Source organism: Phyllobates terribilis, unplaced genomic scaffold (genome assembly GCF_046119375.1).
Source record: "Phyllobates terribilis strain yellow unplaced genomic scaffold, ASM4611937v1 Scaffold_8__6_contigs__length_399053987, whole genome shotgun sequence".
NCBI lineage: Eukaryota > Metazoa > Chordata > Amphibia > Anura > Dendrobatidae > Phyllobates > Phyllobates terribilis.
Window position 1 is genome coordinate 33860484 of NW_027362768.1, and position 17229 is coordinate 33877712.

Genomic DNA, 17229 nt, shown 5'->3' on the forward strand with positions numbered 1-17229 from the left:
TTTGAACTAACTATAAACAAGCAAATCTCTTCCTCACACAACAGCAACTCTCCCTTCTCTGCCTGGTTCCACGGTAGACTGTGACGAGCAGAGCAGCGCCAGGTCTTATATAGACATGATGACGCTGTGCGGCCAGCCAATCACTGTAATGCCCACAACCAACATGGCTACGGCATTACAGTGCCTGACAGGCAATCCCTGCATGTTTATTGGCTCTCTAAAGAGCACCAAACATGCAGGGAGGAGACCAGAGTTCCCACCCGATCAACCCGGAAATACTTGCCAAGCGCCAAGCAGGTCGAGCACAGTGCATGTACTACTAACCTTAGTAACATACTTTCATGCAGTTTATGCACATTTAGTGATAAATAATAATGAGCATACCTAGACAGACTGGTGCTTCTCCCCAGACACCATTCATACACTGCAATTTCTTATTTCCTTTAAGAAGATAATAGTTTTTGCATTTGTATTCAACAATTTCACGAGATTTATAGTTAGTTTTTCTAATATCCACTGTGTCTCCAAATTGTACAGTTGGTGGTGCACCACACTCATCTCCGATTTCTGAAAAAGAAAAACAATTAAGCAAATTAACTAAGTGAATATAACAATAGCTAACCGAAATAAAGAATGTAATTGTTCGCTGTCTCCAAGTGCCATAGAGTTTACCTCAGCCTAACTGAACATAACATGTCAAGTTCCGTGATAGACCAATATTTCTAATATTAACGCCTGTTTTCACCTTCTTAACCGGGCCAAAGTTTGCAATTCTGTCCAGTGTCCCTTTATGTGGTAATAACTCTGGAACGCTTCAATATATCACAGTGATTCTGAGACTGCTTTTTAGTGACACATTGTACATTATGTTAGTGGTAAATTTTGAACGATATGATTTGCATTTACTTATGAAAATATAAAAAATTGGATAAAAAATGTGAACATTTTGCAACATTTAATCTTGGAATTTTTATGCCCTTAAATAGTTAACTTAGATAGTTATACCACACAAAAATAGTTAATAAAATTTACCACATGTCTACTTTACATCAGCATCCATTTTTGAAAAATATTTATTAGTTATTATTATTATTATTTTTTTAGGAAGGCCTGGGAGAGCTGCCACCAGTTTCTATTTTATATAGCAGACTTATATCGGGCTAGAAACCAGCCCGGTAGTGTGTTCGTTGGACCAAACTATGGACGTAAAGGTTCGTGGATCGAAATAAAAGAACAGCCCAAGGTTAAATTATATATTTAGTCGCCTTAGGGGGACAATAAACAATATGCTATATACATAAGGGCTATACATACACAGTGGTCAGAGTTACAAACACGAAAGTATGGGTACAAAAGATATAAAGCAATTATTACAAGTCAGTTACCGGTTAGATGGACGATCTGGCTTTCGGGGGAAGGGCTGTCACATGGGAGGTTTATGGGCCTTCTCTTTGTTGTTGCAGGACTTTTTCCACATAAGCATCAGAATTGGCGTATCTTATTTATTCTCGGGAATCCAAACACTAATCCGAATGTGCAATGTTAATGCCAATTTTGAGGTTGGAAAATGTTTTTCGAACATATTCACTCATCTGTTGAAACTGCTTTGGCAGCAGCCCAAACTAAGGCCCATTCTGCGCTTGTGGACACTGTTGGGTGCATACACTCGGGAGGTATTCACCGCTTAGTGTGCACTGTCAGAATGGATCTCGAAACTTTCATCCTCCAAGGGGACCCACTGTAAAGAGATGTGGTATTGCATGGTATACATACAGTGGTGTGAAAAAGTGTATGATTTCTTATTTTTTTGCATGTTTGTCACACTTATATGTTTCAGATCACAAAACAAATTAAAATATTACATAAAGATAACACAAGTACACACAAAATGCAGTTTTTAAATGAAGGTCTTTATTATTACAGGAAAAAGAAATCCAAACATAGAGTGTCCTGTGTGAAAAAGTGGTTGAACCCTAAACTTAATAACTAGTGATGCTACTGCACGGTACTTGCCCGAGCATCTCACTGTTTGAGATGCTCGGTGAGTACTTCCGGGAAGCTCCGGTGGGAGTATTCACCTGTGATGCTGAAACCCAGATCCTTTCCTCTGGTCCATAATCATTCCAGTGCACCAAGTACTATAGGGAACGACACTGGAGACGAGAATCTACAATCCTCGAAATCTGAAACTCCAAATTACCAACAACCATGATTAGGGGCGGCGGTAGGGGTGAGGGCTCGAGGTTTCACATGTTTCTTGAGCTTTCTCAGGCCCTTAAGGTCCACAATGTTTTCCACAGGTCCTTACTCAAGCCAAAACGCTGCTGGGTTAATGACGGCGGTTATTTTATAGGGAAGAATAAACCTAGGCCCCAGCTTCCAAGAAGTAACTTTCAACTTAATATTCTTGGTAGACAACCACACAGTCATTCACATTCAGGTCCGGACCTGGCAAGCGTTTTCTGTCAGCCATGCGTTTATACCTGTCTCCTATGAACTTCAAATTATTACCCCACCACACCGAAGAGAGCAATGAAGTAAACATTCCTCCTCAGGAACTCCCGAAGCCCCACCCCCACTAAAAGTACCAAACTGTGGATGGTAATCGTATGCACCAAAGAACGGTGACCTACCAGTGGATTCTTGACGATGATTATTAATGGAAAATTCTGCCAGCAGTAAGTAGGATGCCCAATCCTCCTGGTTTTTGGGAGACGAAACACCTGAGGTAAGTCTCCAAATTCTGGAGAATGGAAGGCAGAGAAAAAGGACAGCTGCACCCCCAGTCGAGAACAGAATGCTTTCCAGAACTTGGAAATGAACTTGTTCCCCTGATCTGATATCACATTGGAGGGAACCTCATGAAGCTTCACAATCTCATTTATAAAAACCTGAGCAAGAGTCTTGGCATTCGGATGTGCCGGTAATGCAACAAAGTGAACCATTTTACTGAATCTATCTACAACCACCAAAACCACAATTTTGCTGCAGAAACTGGTAGGTCAGTAATAAAATCCATGGACAAATATGTCCATAACCTGGTAGGAATAGGTAGCAGAAGAAGCGTACCAGATGGACGGGTATGCGATACTTTAGAACGCTCGCAAATAATACAAGCAAAGACATATTGAAACACATCCCGATGCAACCCTGGACACCAAAAACGATGAGAAAAGAGGTCCACAGTTTCCTTACCGCTAGTGTTGAGAGAGCATGCTCGACACTGCTTGGTACTCGCCCGAGCATCTCACTACTCGGGAGGTTCGGCGAGCACCGAGCATTTCCGGGTTATTCGGGTCTCCGCACTGCGTGTTTGGTGCTCTTTACAGAGCCAATGAACATGCAGGGATTGCCAGCCAGTCACTGTAATGCCGCAGCCATGTTGTTTGTGAGCATCACAGTGATTGGCTGGCCGCACAGCGTCACCTCGAGTATTTAAAACCGGGCGCCGCCAACTTGGACACAGTCGCCCGGGATCAGACAGTGTAGGGTCAGTGCTGCTGAGCTAGGGAGAGATATATAGTGCAAAATAGGTAGTGTAGGGTGTCTAAAGCCTGCCAAATCAAACAGACAGTCCTTCTCAGGACTAATATCCATCACAGATATCAGGCAGGCAGGCTGTATAGGAGACGCAGTGGTTATACCAACAAACACTGCATTACAGTCCTGTGTGCTCCTGCTGGTCAAATTGCTCGACTTATCCCCAGGTCTCAGGGGCCAGGAAAAATCCTTTTTTTTTCATTTAAATCCTGTTTTGTTTTGTTTTTTCCTCAGTCAGACTGTACAAATACGCGTCTTATTAACTTTTTGGTATCCCCCCCCCCCCCAAAAAAAAAAATGAGTGTGTCTGAGTGTTCAGACACAAATATTTCTGTTTAAAATATTCTGGTGTAGGCCAGATAACTAGAACTGTGTTTTTCCTCTTCCACGGTTCAAATCTGGGTGTTATCAACCTGCTTGCCATTTTTCCATAAAAAACAGCTTGAGTGTGTCGCTGACTGTTCAGACACAAATATATCTGTTTAAAAGATTCTGGTGTAGGCCAGAGAACTAGAACTGTGGTTTTCCTCTTCCAAGGTTCTAATCTCCTTTATATTACCCTTTTGCGATTGATATTGCGAGTGTAAGCTATTTTACTTCATTTACAATGGGCAAGGTGCGTGGCAAGGGACAGGGAACTGGATGTTCTGGTGATGGTGCGTGCAGAGGACGGGGCCGTGGCCAAGGGGAAAATGTGCCACAACCAACAGCCACATCTTCTCACTCCAACTTCTTGACCGAATTACTAGGGAATCACACAACAACAAGACCACTATTGCGAACTGATCAGTGTGAACAGGTTATTAATTGGATAGCAGATAATACTTCCAGTCACCTGGGCACCACCACTTCCGGTCTGTCTTCCACATGGTCAAGTGTTTGTAGCCGTGAGTCTCGACCGCATACTCCTCCTCACCCTGATGCTCCTTCCTCCCACCATGCTGAGTGTCGTCAGACAGCAACTGATCCCACACTTGGACACTCTGAAGAGCTGTTCACTGGTCCATTTCCATATTTGGCCCCTCGCCTGCTCTGCTTGAAGTGCTGGAAGAGGAGATCCCATGTAGTGATGGCCAAATATTTGAACAGCCACGGCCACAGGAAGGCGACGCTGGTAATTTGTCACAAGAGGTGGACGATGACGAGACACAATTGCCACAAAGTGAGGAGGAGGACCATGGTGCGGAAGTGGAAGAGGAGGAGGTGTTGTATGATCTAGTAACTGACCTAACGTGGCAGGAGGACACGCAGAGTGAGGCCAGCAGCACACAGGGAAAGAAGCAGTCTGGTGGCCGCAAACAGAAGGTGGGCAACCGATCCCCATAACACCAACACGAGGGACGTTGCCAGTAAAACCGGTAGGTCTTCCAGAGTTTGGAATTTTTTTAAAGACTCTGCTGATAACTCTAAAAAGGCCATTTGTACCCGCTGCCAGGCCAGCATCAGCAGGGGTGACAAAACTACCAGCCTGACCACCACCAGCATGATCAGGCACATGACATCAAAGCACTCGACTTTGTGGGGTAAACCCCAGGGTCCACGATCAGTGTCAGCGGGTGTCACCACTGCTTCTTCCACTGTTGTGCATGTAAGAGATCCCCCTGTTGTGCGAGCAAGGCTATCCCCTGTCCATACTGCATGCAAAGATGCCCCCTCCTCTCAGTCTTCACTTGTTATGGCAGTTTCTCAAGAAACTGCATCAATGTCCATGTCCACGTCCCACCACAGCGTTCAATTGCCCACATCCCAGACATTTGAACGAAAGTGCAAATACGCAGCCAACGCCCCACAGGACACAGTCCTAAATTCGCACATTTCACGACTGCTTGCGTTGGAAATGCTGCCTTTTAGGCTGGTGAAATGAAATCATTCCGCAACCTTATGGCGGTGGCCGTGCCTTGGTACTCGGTCCCCAGCCGACACTATTTTGCCCAGTGTGCCATCCCCGCACTACACAAGCACGTGTCCCAAATCATCTGCCGTGCCCTCAACAACGCAATTACTGGTGGAGTCGACCTGACAACGGACATGTGGACAAGTGCTTGTGGCCAGGAACGGTACATCTCCCTGACGGTACACTCGGTAAACATGGGTGGAAGCCGGGACCCAGTCGGAACTTGGGACGGAACACAACCTCCCCACACCGAGGATTGCAGGCCCCATGTCAGTCAGAGTTGACCCCACAGTGTACAGCTCCTGTGCATCATCCTCCTCCTCCTCCTCATGTTCAGCCTCCATCTGAGATATCACCACAACAGTTACAAACTGGAGGCACTGCAGTACTGCCTCAGCCAATCGGCAACAGGCTGTGCTGAAACACATAAGCTTAGGTGATAAACCTCAAACTGCTTGTGAGTTGTGGACAGCTTTGAAAGAGCAGGCATATCTGTGGCTGAGACCGCTGAACATACATCCAGGCATGGTCGTGTGTGACAATGGCCGTAACCTGGTGGCGGCTCTGAGGCGAGCCGAGATCACACACGTACCATGCCTGGCTCATGTGCTTAACCTCGTGTTTCAGTGGTCTCTTAAATTGTACCCCGAGTTGCCAGATCTGCTTGTCAAAGTACGCCGCCTGTCAGCTCATTTTCGCAAGTCGGCTATCGCTTCCGCCGCCCTTGCTGTGTTGCAGCAGCGTTTGCAGCTTCCGTCACACCGACTGGTGTGTGATGTCCCCACACATTGGAACTCTACCCTCCACATGTTGCAAAGGATTTGTGAGCTGAAGATAGCAGTTGTGGAGTACCAGCTGCAACAAGGCCGTCGATATTCAGGTCAGACTCCACACATAAGAACTCAAAAGTGGACCTGGATGTCTGAAATATGTACAATCCTGACAAACTTTGAGGAGTCCACCAAGATGGTGAGTGGTGATGACGCCGTCATTAGCGTCAGCATCCCACTTCTGTATTTTGCAATGCTCTCTGGAGAGAATTAAAGAGGAGGCATTGCAGCCAGAGTATGATGAGATGGATCAAGAAGCCGTAGTGTGTGATTACACACAGCCCTGCCTCATCTCATCCCAATGTGCATTAGGGGACAATGAGGGAGAGGAGGAGGAGGAGGAAGAAAAGGAGCTTGTATCGTGCGCTGTAGACGGTAGTATCTGTAGAACTGTCATACTGTAGGTTGAGCGTGGGTGGCCTGAGGACGAGGGGGAGGAGGAGGAGGAGGAGGAGAGCATGGTCAGTCATCATCTTGGTGAGGACACGGAAGTCTTGCCCGTTACCAGTCTGGCACGCATGGCTGACTTTATGTTATGCTGCCTTAACCGTGACCCTCGCGTTGTCAAAATGTTGGGTGACAGTCATTACTGGTTGGTGACACTTTTAGACTCCCGCTACAAGGAGAACTTTCACTCTTTTATTCCTGAGGTGAAGAGGTCTACAAAAATGGGGCAGTACCAGAAGGCCCTTGCTGCAGAACTGTTAAAAAAATTCCCATCTGAACACGCTAGCGGCAGAGGTCACAGTTTGTTGCCCAAACAAGACGTAAATGCGAGAGAGACGCAACTCCAATCCAGCAGAGGCAGGGGAACACTGTCAATGTTCTGGGACTGTTTTCTCAGACCCTCCATTCGGACAGACCCTGAGGCGCGGGGTACTCTCACAAGGAGTGGAAAGTTTTAAAAGATGGTGAGGGAGTACCTTGCCGACTGTACCAGCGTCCTCCGTGATTCCTCTGTGTCTTTTAATTATTGGGTATCCAAGCTGGACACTTGGAATGAACTCGCTCTGTACGCCTTGAAGGTCCTGGCATGCCCTGCCGCTAGCGTGTTATGGGATCGTGTTTTTAGTGCCGCTGGGGGGAATCATAACTGATAAGCGCACTTGCCTGACAATGCTGACAAGCTGACCCTTATCAAAATGAACAAGGGCAGGATTGGGCCAGAATTCTCATCACCACCAAATGACAGCAGAGTAAAATAAATTCAAATCCACTGTGTTATTTTGAGAGGTGTATTCACATGCAAAGCTTCACACCCACACATGGGTATACGCTTTCTCATTTCAGCTGTTTTAGGTTCTTCTCCATTTCCTCAGCCTCCACCACCATTATACCATTAGGGTGACCATGGTCCGTGTTGCCATTATTGAAAGATCCTCCGTCCTTATTTTTGTCAGCTTTTGCTTGGAAGGCATAAGAAAAGACTGTGGGAGACCCACTCCCCAATAATGGGAATAATATTTTTAAGATGCTGTACTGTATGGCTCTTGTAAGGGGCCTTAAAACCGTCTTGTTAAGTACTGCGACCTCCACGTCTCTTCTGAGGGGCATTAAAACCGTCTTGTTAAGCTAATGGGACCTCCACGTCTCTTCCAAGGGGCATTAAAACCGTCTTGTTAAGCTACTGCGACCTCCACAACTTTTCCAAGGGACAATAAAACCATCTTGTTAAGCTACTGCGACCTCCACCACTTTTCAAAGGGGCATTAAAACCATCTTGTTAAGCTACTGCAACCTCCACGTCTCTTCCGAGGGGCATTAAAACCATCTTGTTAAGCTACTGCGACCTCCACCACTTTTCCAAGGGGCATTAAAACCATCCTGTTAAGCTACTGCGACCTCCACCACTTTTCAAAGGGGCATTAAAACCATCTTGTTAAGCTACTGCGACCTCCACGTCTCTTCCGAGGGGCATTAAAACAGTCTTGTTAAGCTACTGGAACCGCCACATCTTTTCCGAGGGGCATTAAAACCATCTTGTTAAGCTACTGCGACCTCCACCACTTTTCCAAGGGGCATTAAAACCATCCTGTTAAGCTACTGCGACCTCCACCACTTTTCCAAGGGGCGTTAAAACCATCTTGTTAAGCTACTGCGACCTCCACCACTTTTCCAAGGGGCATTAAAACCATCTTGTTAAGCTACTGCGACCTCCACGTCTCTTCCGAGGGGCATTAAAACCTTCTTGATAAGCTACTGTGACCTCCATGTCTCTTCCGAGGGGCATTAAAAGCGTCTTGTTAAACCACACTTAACTCCACAGCTCTTCCAAGGGGCATTGAAATGTTGTTTTTAATAAACTCTAACCGCTACGATTCTTCGAACGGGCATTGCATTTCCTCCTAATTTTTGGCAGCTTTTGCTTGGAAGGCATAAGCAAAGACTATGGGAGACCCACTCCCCAATAATGGGAATAATGTTTGTAATATGCTGTACTGCATGGCTCTTGTAAGGGGCATTGCAAGTTCCTCCGCCCTAACTTTTAGCAGCTTTTGCTTGGAAGGTGTAGGCAAAGACTATGGGAGACCCACTCCCCAATAATGGGAATAATGTTTTTAATATGCTGTACTGCATGACTCTTGTAAAGGGTAGTGAAAGTTCCTCCGTCCTAATTTTTTGGCAGCTTTTACTTGGAAGGCATAAGCAAAGACTATGGGAGACCCACTCCCCAATAACGGGAATAATGTTTTTAATATGCTGTACTGCATGGCTCTTTTAAGGGGCATTGCAAGTTTCTCCGTCCTAATTTTTGGCAGCTTTTGCTTGGAAGGCATAGGCAAAGACTATGGGAGGCCTACTCCCCAATAATGGGAATAATGTTTGTAACATGCTGTACTGCATGGCTCTTGTAAGGGGCATTGCAAGTTCCTCTGTCCTAATTTTTGGCAGCTTTTGCTTGGAAGGCATAGGCAAAGACTATGGGAGACCCACTCCCCAATAATGGGAGTAATGTTTTTAATATGCTGTACTGCATGGCTCTTGTAAGGGGCATTGCAAGTTCCTCCGTCCTAATTTTTGGCAGCTTTTGCTTGGAAGGCATAAGCAAAGACTATGGAGACCCACTCCCCAATAATGGGAGTAATGTTTTTATTATGCTGTACTGTATGGCTCTTGTAAGGGGCATTAAAACCATCTTGTTAAGCCACTGCGACCGCCACCACTTTTCCAAGGGGCATTCAAATCGTCTTGTTAAGCTACTGTGACCTCCACCACTTTTGCAAGGGGCATTAAAACCGTCTTGTTAAGCTACTGAGACCTCCACGTCTCTTCCAATGGGCATTAAAACCATCTTGTTAAGCTACTGCGACCTCCCCGTCTCTTCCAAGGGGCATTAAAACGGTCTTGTTAAGCTACTGCGACCTCCACGACTCTTCCAACGGGCATTGCATGTCCTCCTAATTTTAGTCAGCTTTTGCTTTTCAATGCATAGGCGAACACTAAAGGAGACCCACTCCCCGATAATGGGTAGAAGGTTTTTAGTATGCTGTAATCCACGTTTGTTTCAAGGGGCATTGCAGTTCCTCAATTTTTTGGAAAGCCTTCCATTCACTGCTTAGGCCAACAGTGCACAGGAGACCCTGTTGCTATAAATGGAAAAATGGTTTAGCTAAGGCCCTCTGACCTCCATGTCAATTCCAAGGGGCATTGCAGTGCCTCTAAATTTTTGGTAGGCATTTCACTCACTGTATTCCCTATAACTGTGTAGCAGTAACGCTCCTTTTGGTACAGAAACATATCCTACAAGACATGTGTGGTTGACTGGCCTGATATTGATGTGAATGGTCCCTGTTCCTCCTGCTCTTTCTCCTTTGCCACCACCTCATCCATCATTTATCACCTGAAGCTTTGTTTTAACGGGAGTCATAGAACTGGGATAGTAGCAGGAAAACATCCAGCAATCCTCAGAGGAGGTAGGATATGCGCCAAAACGCTGACCACCTCACGCCTAGCCGCTACTACATACATGCGCTTGCATTCCAAGAAAACAATGCAGATGCTAACTTCTATCATCATCATGCTCCTCACCTTGGCACTCTCAACTCCCCTGATGGAGAAGCCAGAGCCCACCGGAGGAGTCTGGTTCTCTGGTGGGCTTGTCCAATGCTGCCCTAAAGCAGGCCAGGCTAAGAAAAGTGTGTGGGAAGGTAACAGGAGTAATAGGGGCGGCTGGGGACCGTGTGTGGACACCCGGCCGCGGGGCGGCTGGGGACCGAGTATGGACACCCGGCCGCCGGGCGGCTGGGGACTGAGTATGGATACCAGGCCGCTGACGCAGCCATGATATGGAGGCCGGCGTCTGCCTCCACATGCCTAAAAGGCCCAATTTCAAGTGCAAGCAAGCTAGCAGTATGGTATTGCAGACTGGGGGTGGGTATACAGTACAGACCAAAAGTTTGGACTCACCTTCTCATTTAAAGATTTGTCTGTATTTTCATGACTATGACAATTGTACATTCACACTGAAGGCATCAAAACTATGAGTTAACACATGTGGAATTATATACTTAACAAAAAAGTGTAAAACAACTGAAAATATGTCTTATATTCTAGGTTCTTCAAAGTAGCCACCTTTTGCTTTGATGACTGCTTTACACACTCTTGGCATTCTCTTGATGAGCTTCAAGAGGTAGTCACCGGAAATGGTTTTCACTTCACAGGTGTGCCCTGTCAGGTTTAATAAGCGGGATTTCTTGCCTTATAAATGGGGTTGGGACCATCAGTTGTACCAAATCCTTCGGGAGCCCCTCCTAGACCCCTACTAGCCAGATTCTTTAACTGGAAAGACAGAGACTATATCCTACAGTTGGCACGAAAGAGCCTCATTTATATTGATTAACCCCTTTACTCCCAAGGGTGGTTTGCACGTTAATGACCAGGCCAATTTTTACAATTCTGACCACTGTCACTTTATGAGGTAATTGCTCTGGAACGCTTCAACGGATCCCCCAGATTCTGAGACTGTTTTTTCGTGACATATTGTACTTCATGATTGTGGTAAAATTTCTTCAATATTACTTGCGTTTATTTGTGAAAAAAACAGAAATTTGGCGAAAATTTTGAAACTTTTGCAATTTTCAAAGTATTTTTTTTCCACTTTTTCATTTTTACGAATCAATTTGTGAAGCACCTGGGGGTTCCAAGTGCTCACTATGCATCTAGATTGGTGCCTTGGGGGTCCAGTTTCCAAAATGGGGTCACTTGTGGGGGAACTCCACTGTTTAGGCACATCAGGGGCTCTCCAAACGCGACATGGTGTCTGCTAACAAATTGAATGGAAAATAGGCTCAAATTGTTAGCAGACATTTTTTGATCGCTTTCTATTCCTATTTTTGGGAGGCAGAATAAACAAAAACCAACAATTCAGGAATTGTATTTTTTTAGATTTTTTTATTCTGCTCCGGGTGTGGTAAAATTGATAAGGTAGCTTTATTCTTTGTTTGTTTACAGCAGTACCACATTTATATCGTTTTTATGTTTTGGCGCTTTTACACAGTAAAAGCCATTTTATAGAAAAAATTATTCTTTTGCATTGCTTTATTCTGAGTGCTATAACTTTTTGATTTTTCGGATGATGGAGCTGTATGGTGGCTTGTTTTTTGCGGGACAAGATAATGTTTTCAGCAGTACCATTTTTATTTATATTCGTCTTTTTGATCGCGTGTTATTCCATTTTTTGTTTGGCGGTATGATGATAAAGCATTGTTTTTTGCTTTGTTTTTTTTTTTACCGTGTTCACTGAAGGGGTTAACTAGTGGAACAGTTTTATAGGCCAGGTCGTTACGGACGCGGCGATACCAAATATGTGTACTTTTATTGTTTGTTTTTTTTTTTTCATAACAATATTTATTGATGGGTACATTATATTTTTATTTTTAGTGGATTATTTTTTTTATTTATTTTTTAATATTTTTACAATTTTTTTTTTTTTTCACTTTTTTGGGAGTTTTTTACTTTTTTACTTTGTCCCACTATGGGACTTTCACTTTTTTTTTTCTGATCACCTGCATGGCACAGGAATGCAGCACCATCCCTGTGCCATGCAGGCAGTCAGCGCTGGACAGGGAGAAGATAGTTTGGAGATGCACTGCGCATGTCCAAACAATCTTCCTGCTGTCTGGTGACCCGGATGTTGTCATGACGACATCGGGTCGTCATGGCAACACCCGTGAAGCCGCGGCAGACAGCGCTGGAGGCCGGAACAGGAGGTGAGTATGCCGATCACCTCCCCTTGCCTCCGCAATGCTGCGATCGACTTCGATTGCAGCATTGCGGGGGTTAATGTGCTGGGAGCGGTGCGGGACCGCTCCCTGCACATAGTACCGGTTGTCAGCTGTGACAATCAGCTGACACCCGGCGGTGATCGCGCCCGCACAGCCTGTGTGCGCGCACGATCGCGATGATGTACTAATACGGGTCAGGCTCTTAAAGCCCAGGGCACAGACGCGTATTAGTATGTCATGGGCTTTAAAGGGGTTAAAAGACGCCGGAAAAGTTCCAATGTGAGCTACTATATGGTATATCCAGCCAGCCTAAGAGTAGTGGATGGCAAGAGGGTAATTTTATTTCAGAATCCTGTGGAAGAGGAGGAGTGGATTTCCAGGAGAGACAGACGCCAGAGGCAGTAAAGACAATACATGTTGATATGAAAAGTTTATTGCATTAATATTGAATTATCTGATTCAGATAGAGGATACCAACTTCAACCCTGCAGGATACTGTTAATATGTTAGACAAAAGCTATGTTGATATTTGTGTGGGGTTATCATAACTATCAACCAAAATATCTCTCTGAATTTATTGTCCGATTATCAAAACAGAATTTATGTCCATACGGACTAGTTGGAAAGTTCATATAGTAATTAAATAAAAGATGTTTAATTGTCCCTGAATTTATTAGCCGGGAGGGAGGTGAGAAGTGTATATTGAAGAGGGTGGGATCCAGACTATGATTACATACCCCCATGTTAATGTTCTTAGAAAGGGCTGATGAAGACTATTGGAAATCCGCATTGGGAAGGTGGAGAGGTATCCACTTCTTCGGGTGCTAAGGCCTCAGTCCCGGGTGCGAGGACTGGGTTACCCTTCGCCTTTAAGCAAAAAACAAGTTACCGGACCAATAATCCTATAGTAGCCTTTTACGCAGAATTATTTAAGGTATATATTTCGAATTTATTGCAGTTGCTATTAGTGGTTATAGAAAAGAGGATTATTCCTTCTCTTAAAAATTTCTATTCATGCCTATACTTAAGTTTTTGAAAGTTTATAGGCATCTCCAGTTGTATTTGTATGGCCACTATTGGTCATTGGTTTTAGACCTGATTGTAATTTCAGTTGAATATAAGCATTGCACTCTTGCTTCATTGTACAGAGGTGACCTACAAATGATAAATTCATACACTCTTAAGGGGAATAATATCCTATGTCAAAATTTTATATGGAGTCTATATGGCGTCACTTAAATTTCTTTCATGGAACATCAGGGGACTAGGAAATGTCAGGAAACGGAATATTGTATTCTCCCAGATACGTAAATCGCAGGCGCAGATAATATGCCTTTAGGAAACCTATTTAACTCCAGACATCATATCCAGAATGAACAAACCCTGGATACAGTGGCAGAAACACGCTACATATACTTCCTATCCTAGAGGTGTAGTCACCATTGTGCATAAGTCAGTGAGATGGACAGTCCAAACCGTCAAAAGGGACCCAGAGGGTAGATTTTTTTTTATATACACATTTATAGATATGAGGCCATATGTACTACTTAACATTTACAACCCACCACCAGCCAAAATGGATGTACTCCAACAGGCAGTGATTTTCGTATCACAGTACCCAGATGCTAAAATGTTATGTATGGGAGATTTTCATATGATTCTTAATACACACTTGGATAAAATAAGCCCTGCAAGCACTAGGCCGGGTAGTCAAGACACCACACTGCCTTACATACTTTCATAACGGAGGTGGGCTGGATTGATTTGTGGAGACAGCAACACCCACTCAAGAAAGAGTTCTCCTGCTACACACCAGCTATTCAATGTTTATCTAGAATAGATCATGTATTTGGAAACAGTGCTGTATTTTCAGATTTGAGTAAAATTAAATATTCCACTAGAACAGTATCAGATCATGCTCCACTGATAACATCCCTTCATCTGGGGGGTCCTAACAGACGCAAGAGGTTTCACATACATCCGTTTTGGTTATCCCTTATAGGAGAACATGATAGAATGCCAGATCAAGTGGAAGTTTTTATAGCAGATCATAGGGACTTGCCTGACAGGCTGATAGTATGGGACACACTCAAAGCATATATAAGGGGATGCATTAAGTCAACGATTTCATATATATAAAAGGGAATGTTCTGTTGGGGAACAAAGGCTTGCCGAAGAATGTAAATTACTAGAAGCAGAGTATATTAACAATCCCTCAGATAACTCCTTACCCATAGAATTATACAAAAGATATATAGATCTGATGGATCCAGCTCTATTGCAAACTTTTTCTGAGGCACTTTCGGGATACTCACTTCCCCAATCCTTCTATGATGCCACCATAGTGCTGATCCCCAAGCCAGATAAACCAGTTGAGGAATGTAGTTCTTATCGCCCCATATTCATATTGAATACATATTACAAAATACTTAAGAAACTCATAGCCAAGAGACTGAAAACTGTAATACTAAACATCATACCCGAGAATCAATCCATCTTCATGCCAGGAAGGTCCACCTCATCTAATATCAGAAGAGTTCAATTTTTAACACAGATAGGTCATAAATATCGGGAAGCCTGGGCTATGGCTTCTTTAGATATGGCGAAAGCCTTTGATTCCTTGGAGTGGAAGTTTTTACAGTGTGTGCTCTTGAAATTTGGGTTTTCTGATAAATTTTGTTGCTGGATTAAATTGATTTGCTGTATAACAAGAGCTAACATCCTAGTAAATGGAATACTGTCAGAATACTTTGACCTGGGTAGAGGAACCAGACAGGGCTGCCCCCTATCTCCGATGCTCTTTGCTCTAGCGATAGAGCCTATTGCCCTTAAAATTAGACAGGACCACCTGGTGGAGGGTATTAGTATAAACTCCAGAACAGATAAAGTGGGATTATATGCAGGCGACCTGATCCTCTTCCTAAACAAAGCAGAACAATCCCTCCCAAGAGCAATTGACCTTATTAACTACTTTGGGGAATTATCGGGCCTCAAAATCAATTGGGGCAAATCTGTGGTTATGCCACTTATAGATGACATGACCGAACCTGTAGTTTTTGGATTACAGGTAGTACAGTAATTCAAATATCTAGGTATTATAATTAATCAAAACCCAATTATGGACCTCAAAGACAAAAGGATATGATGAAGAAAAGTTTGAAAACTGGTCCCAACTTCCGATGTCTGAGGCTGGTAGAATTAACTTAATCAAAATGATAATCCTTCCAAAATGCTTGTATTTATTGGAACATTCATCAATTAAAATCCCCAAAGAATTTTTTAGGAAAATGCATGGAATGATGGTGATATTTATAAGGGGCTCATAAAGGCCCAAACGAAGTATTGGATCTCTGCAGAGACCCAAACATCAAGGGGGCTGCGTGGTGCCCGACCTATTTCTTTACTATTTAGCTGGCCAGCTACGTTATTTGAAGTGCTGGATAAGTAGCGACAAACTCACTAATGCAGAAGCGCATTTTATACATTTTTTAAATGGGAATACACCGTGGTCTACAGTACAGACCAAAAGTTTGGACACACCTTCTGATTTAAAGATTTTTCTGTATTTTCATGACTATGAAAATTGTACATTCACACTAAAGGCATCAAAATTATGAATTAACACATGTGGAATTATATACTTAACAAAAAAGTGTGAAACAACTGAAAATATGTCTTATATTCTAGGTTCTTCAAAGTAGCCACCTTTTGCTTTGATGACCGCTTTGCACACTCTTGGCATTCTCTTGATGAGCTTTAAGAGGTAGTCACCGGAAATGGTCTTCCAACAATCTTGAAGGAGTTCCCAGAGATGCTTAGCACTTGTTGGCCCTTTTGCCTTCACTCTGCGGTCCAGCTCACCCCAAACCATCTCAATTGGGTTCATGTCTGGTGACTGTGGAGGCCAGGTCATCTGGCGTAGCACCCCATCACTCTCCTTCTTGGTCAAATAGCCCTTACACAGCCTGGAGGTGTGTTTGGGGCCATTGTCCTGTTGCAAAATAAATGATGGTCCAACTAAACGCAAACCGGATGGAATAGCATGCCGCTGCAAGATGCTGTGGTAGCCATGCTGGTTCAGTATGCCTTCAATTTTGAATAAATCCCCAACAGTGTCACCAGCAAAGCACCCCCACACCATCACACCTCCTCCTCCATGCTTCACGGTGGGAACCATGCATGTAGAGTCCATCCGTTCACCTTTTGTGCGTCGCACAAAGACACAGCGGTTGGAACCAAAGATCTCAAATTTAGACTCATCAGACCAAAGCACAGATTTCCACTTGTCTAATGTCCATTCCTTGTGTTCTTTAGCCCAAACAAGTCTCTTCTGCTTGTTGCCTGTCCTTAGCAGTGGTTTCCTAGCAGCTATTTTACCATGAATGCCTGCTGCACAAAGTCTCCTCTTAACAGATGTTGTAGAGATGTGTCGACTGCTAGAACTCTGTTGTGGCATTGACCTAGTCTCTAATCTGAGCTGCTGTTAACCTGCGATTTCTGAGGCTGGTGACTCAGATAAACTTATCCTCAGAAGCCGAGGTGACTCTTGGTCTTCCTTTCCTGGGGCGGTCCTCATGTGACCCAGTTTCTTTGTAGCCCTTGATGGTTTTTGCAACTGCACTTGGGGACACTTTCAAAGTTTTCCCAATTTTTCGCACTGACTGACCTTCATTTCTTAAAGTAATGATGGCCACTCGTTTTTCTTTACTTAGCTGGTTTTTTCTTGCCATAATACAATTTC

General features: G+C 44.1%; 1 protein-coding gene across 3 annotated transcripts in view; it reads right to left on the reverse strand.

Moving 5' to 3' along the window:
- CFH (complement factor H) overlaps positions 1-17229 on the reverse strand; it is a 1056626-nt gene that overhangs the window by 254110 nt on the left and 785287 nt on the right. For all 3 annotated transcript variants that reach the window (XM_073642935.1, XM_073642934.1, XM_073642933.1), the window contains one exon: positions 385-567. In XM_073642935.1, coding sequence (XP_073499036.1) covers positions 385-567 — 183 coding nt within the window. The remainder of the gene's footprint in view (positions 1-384; positions 568-17229) is intronic.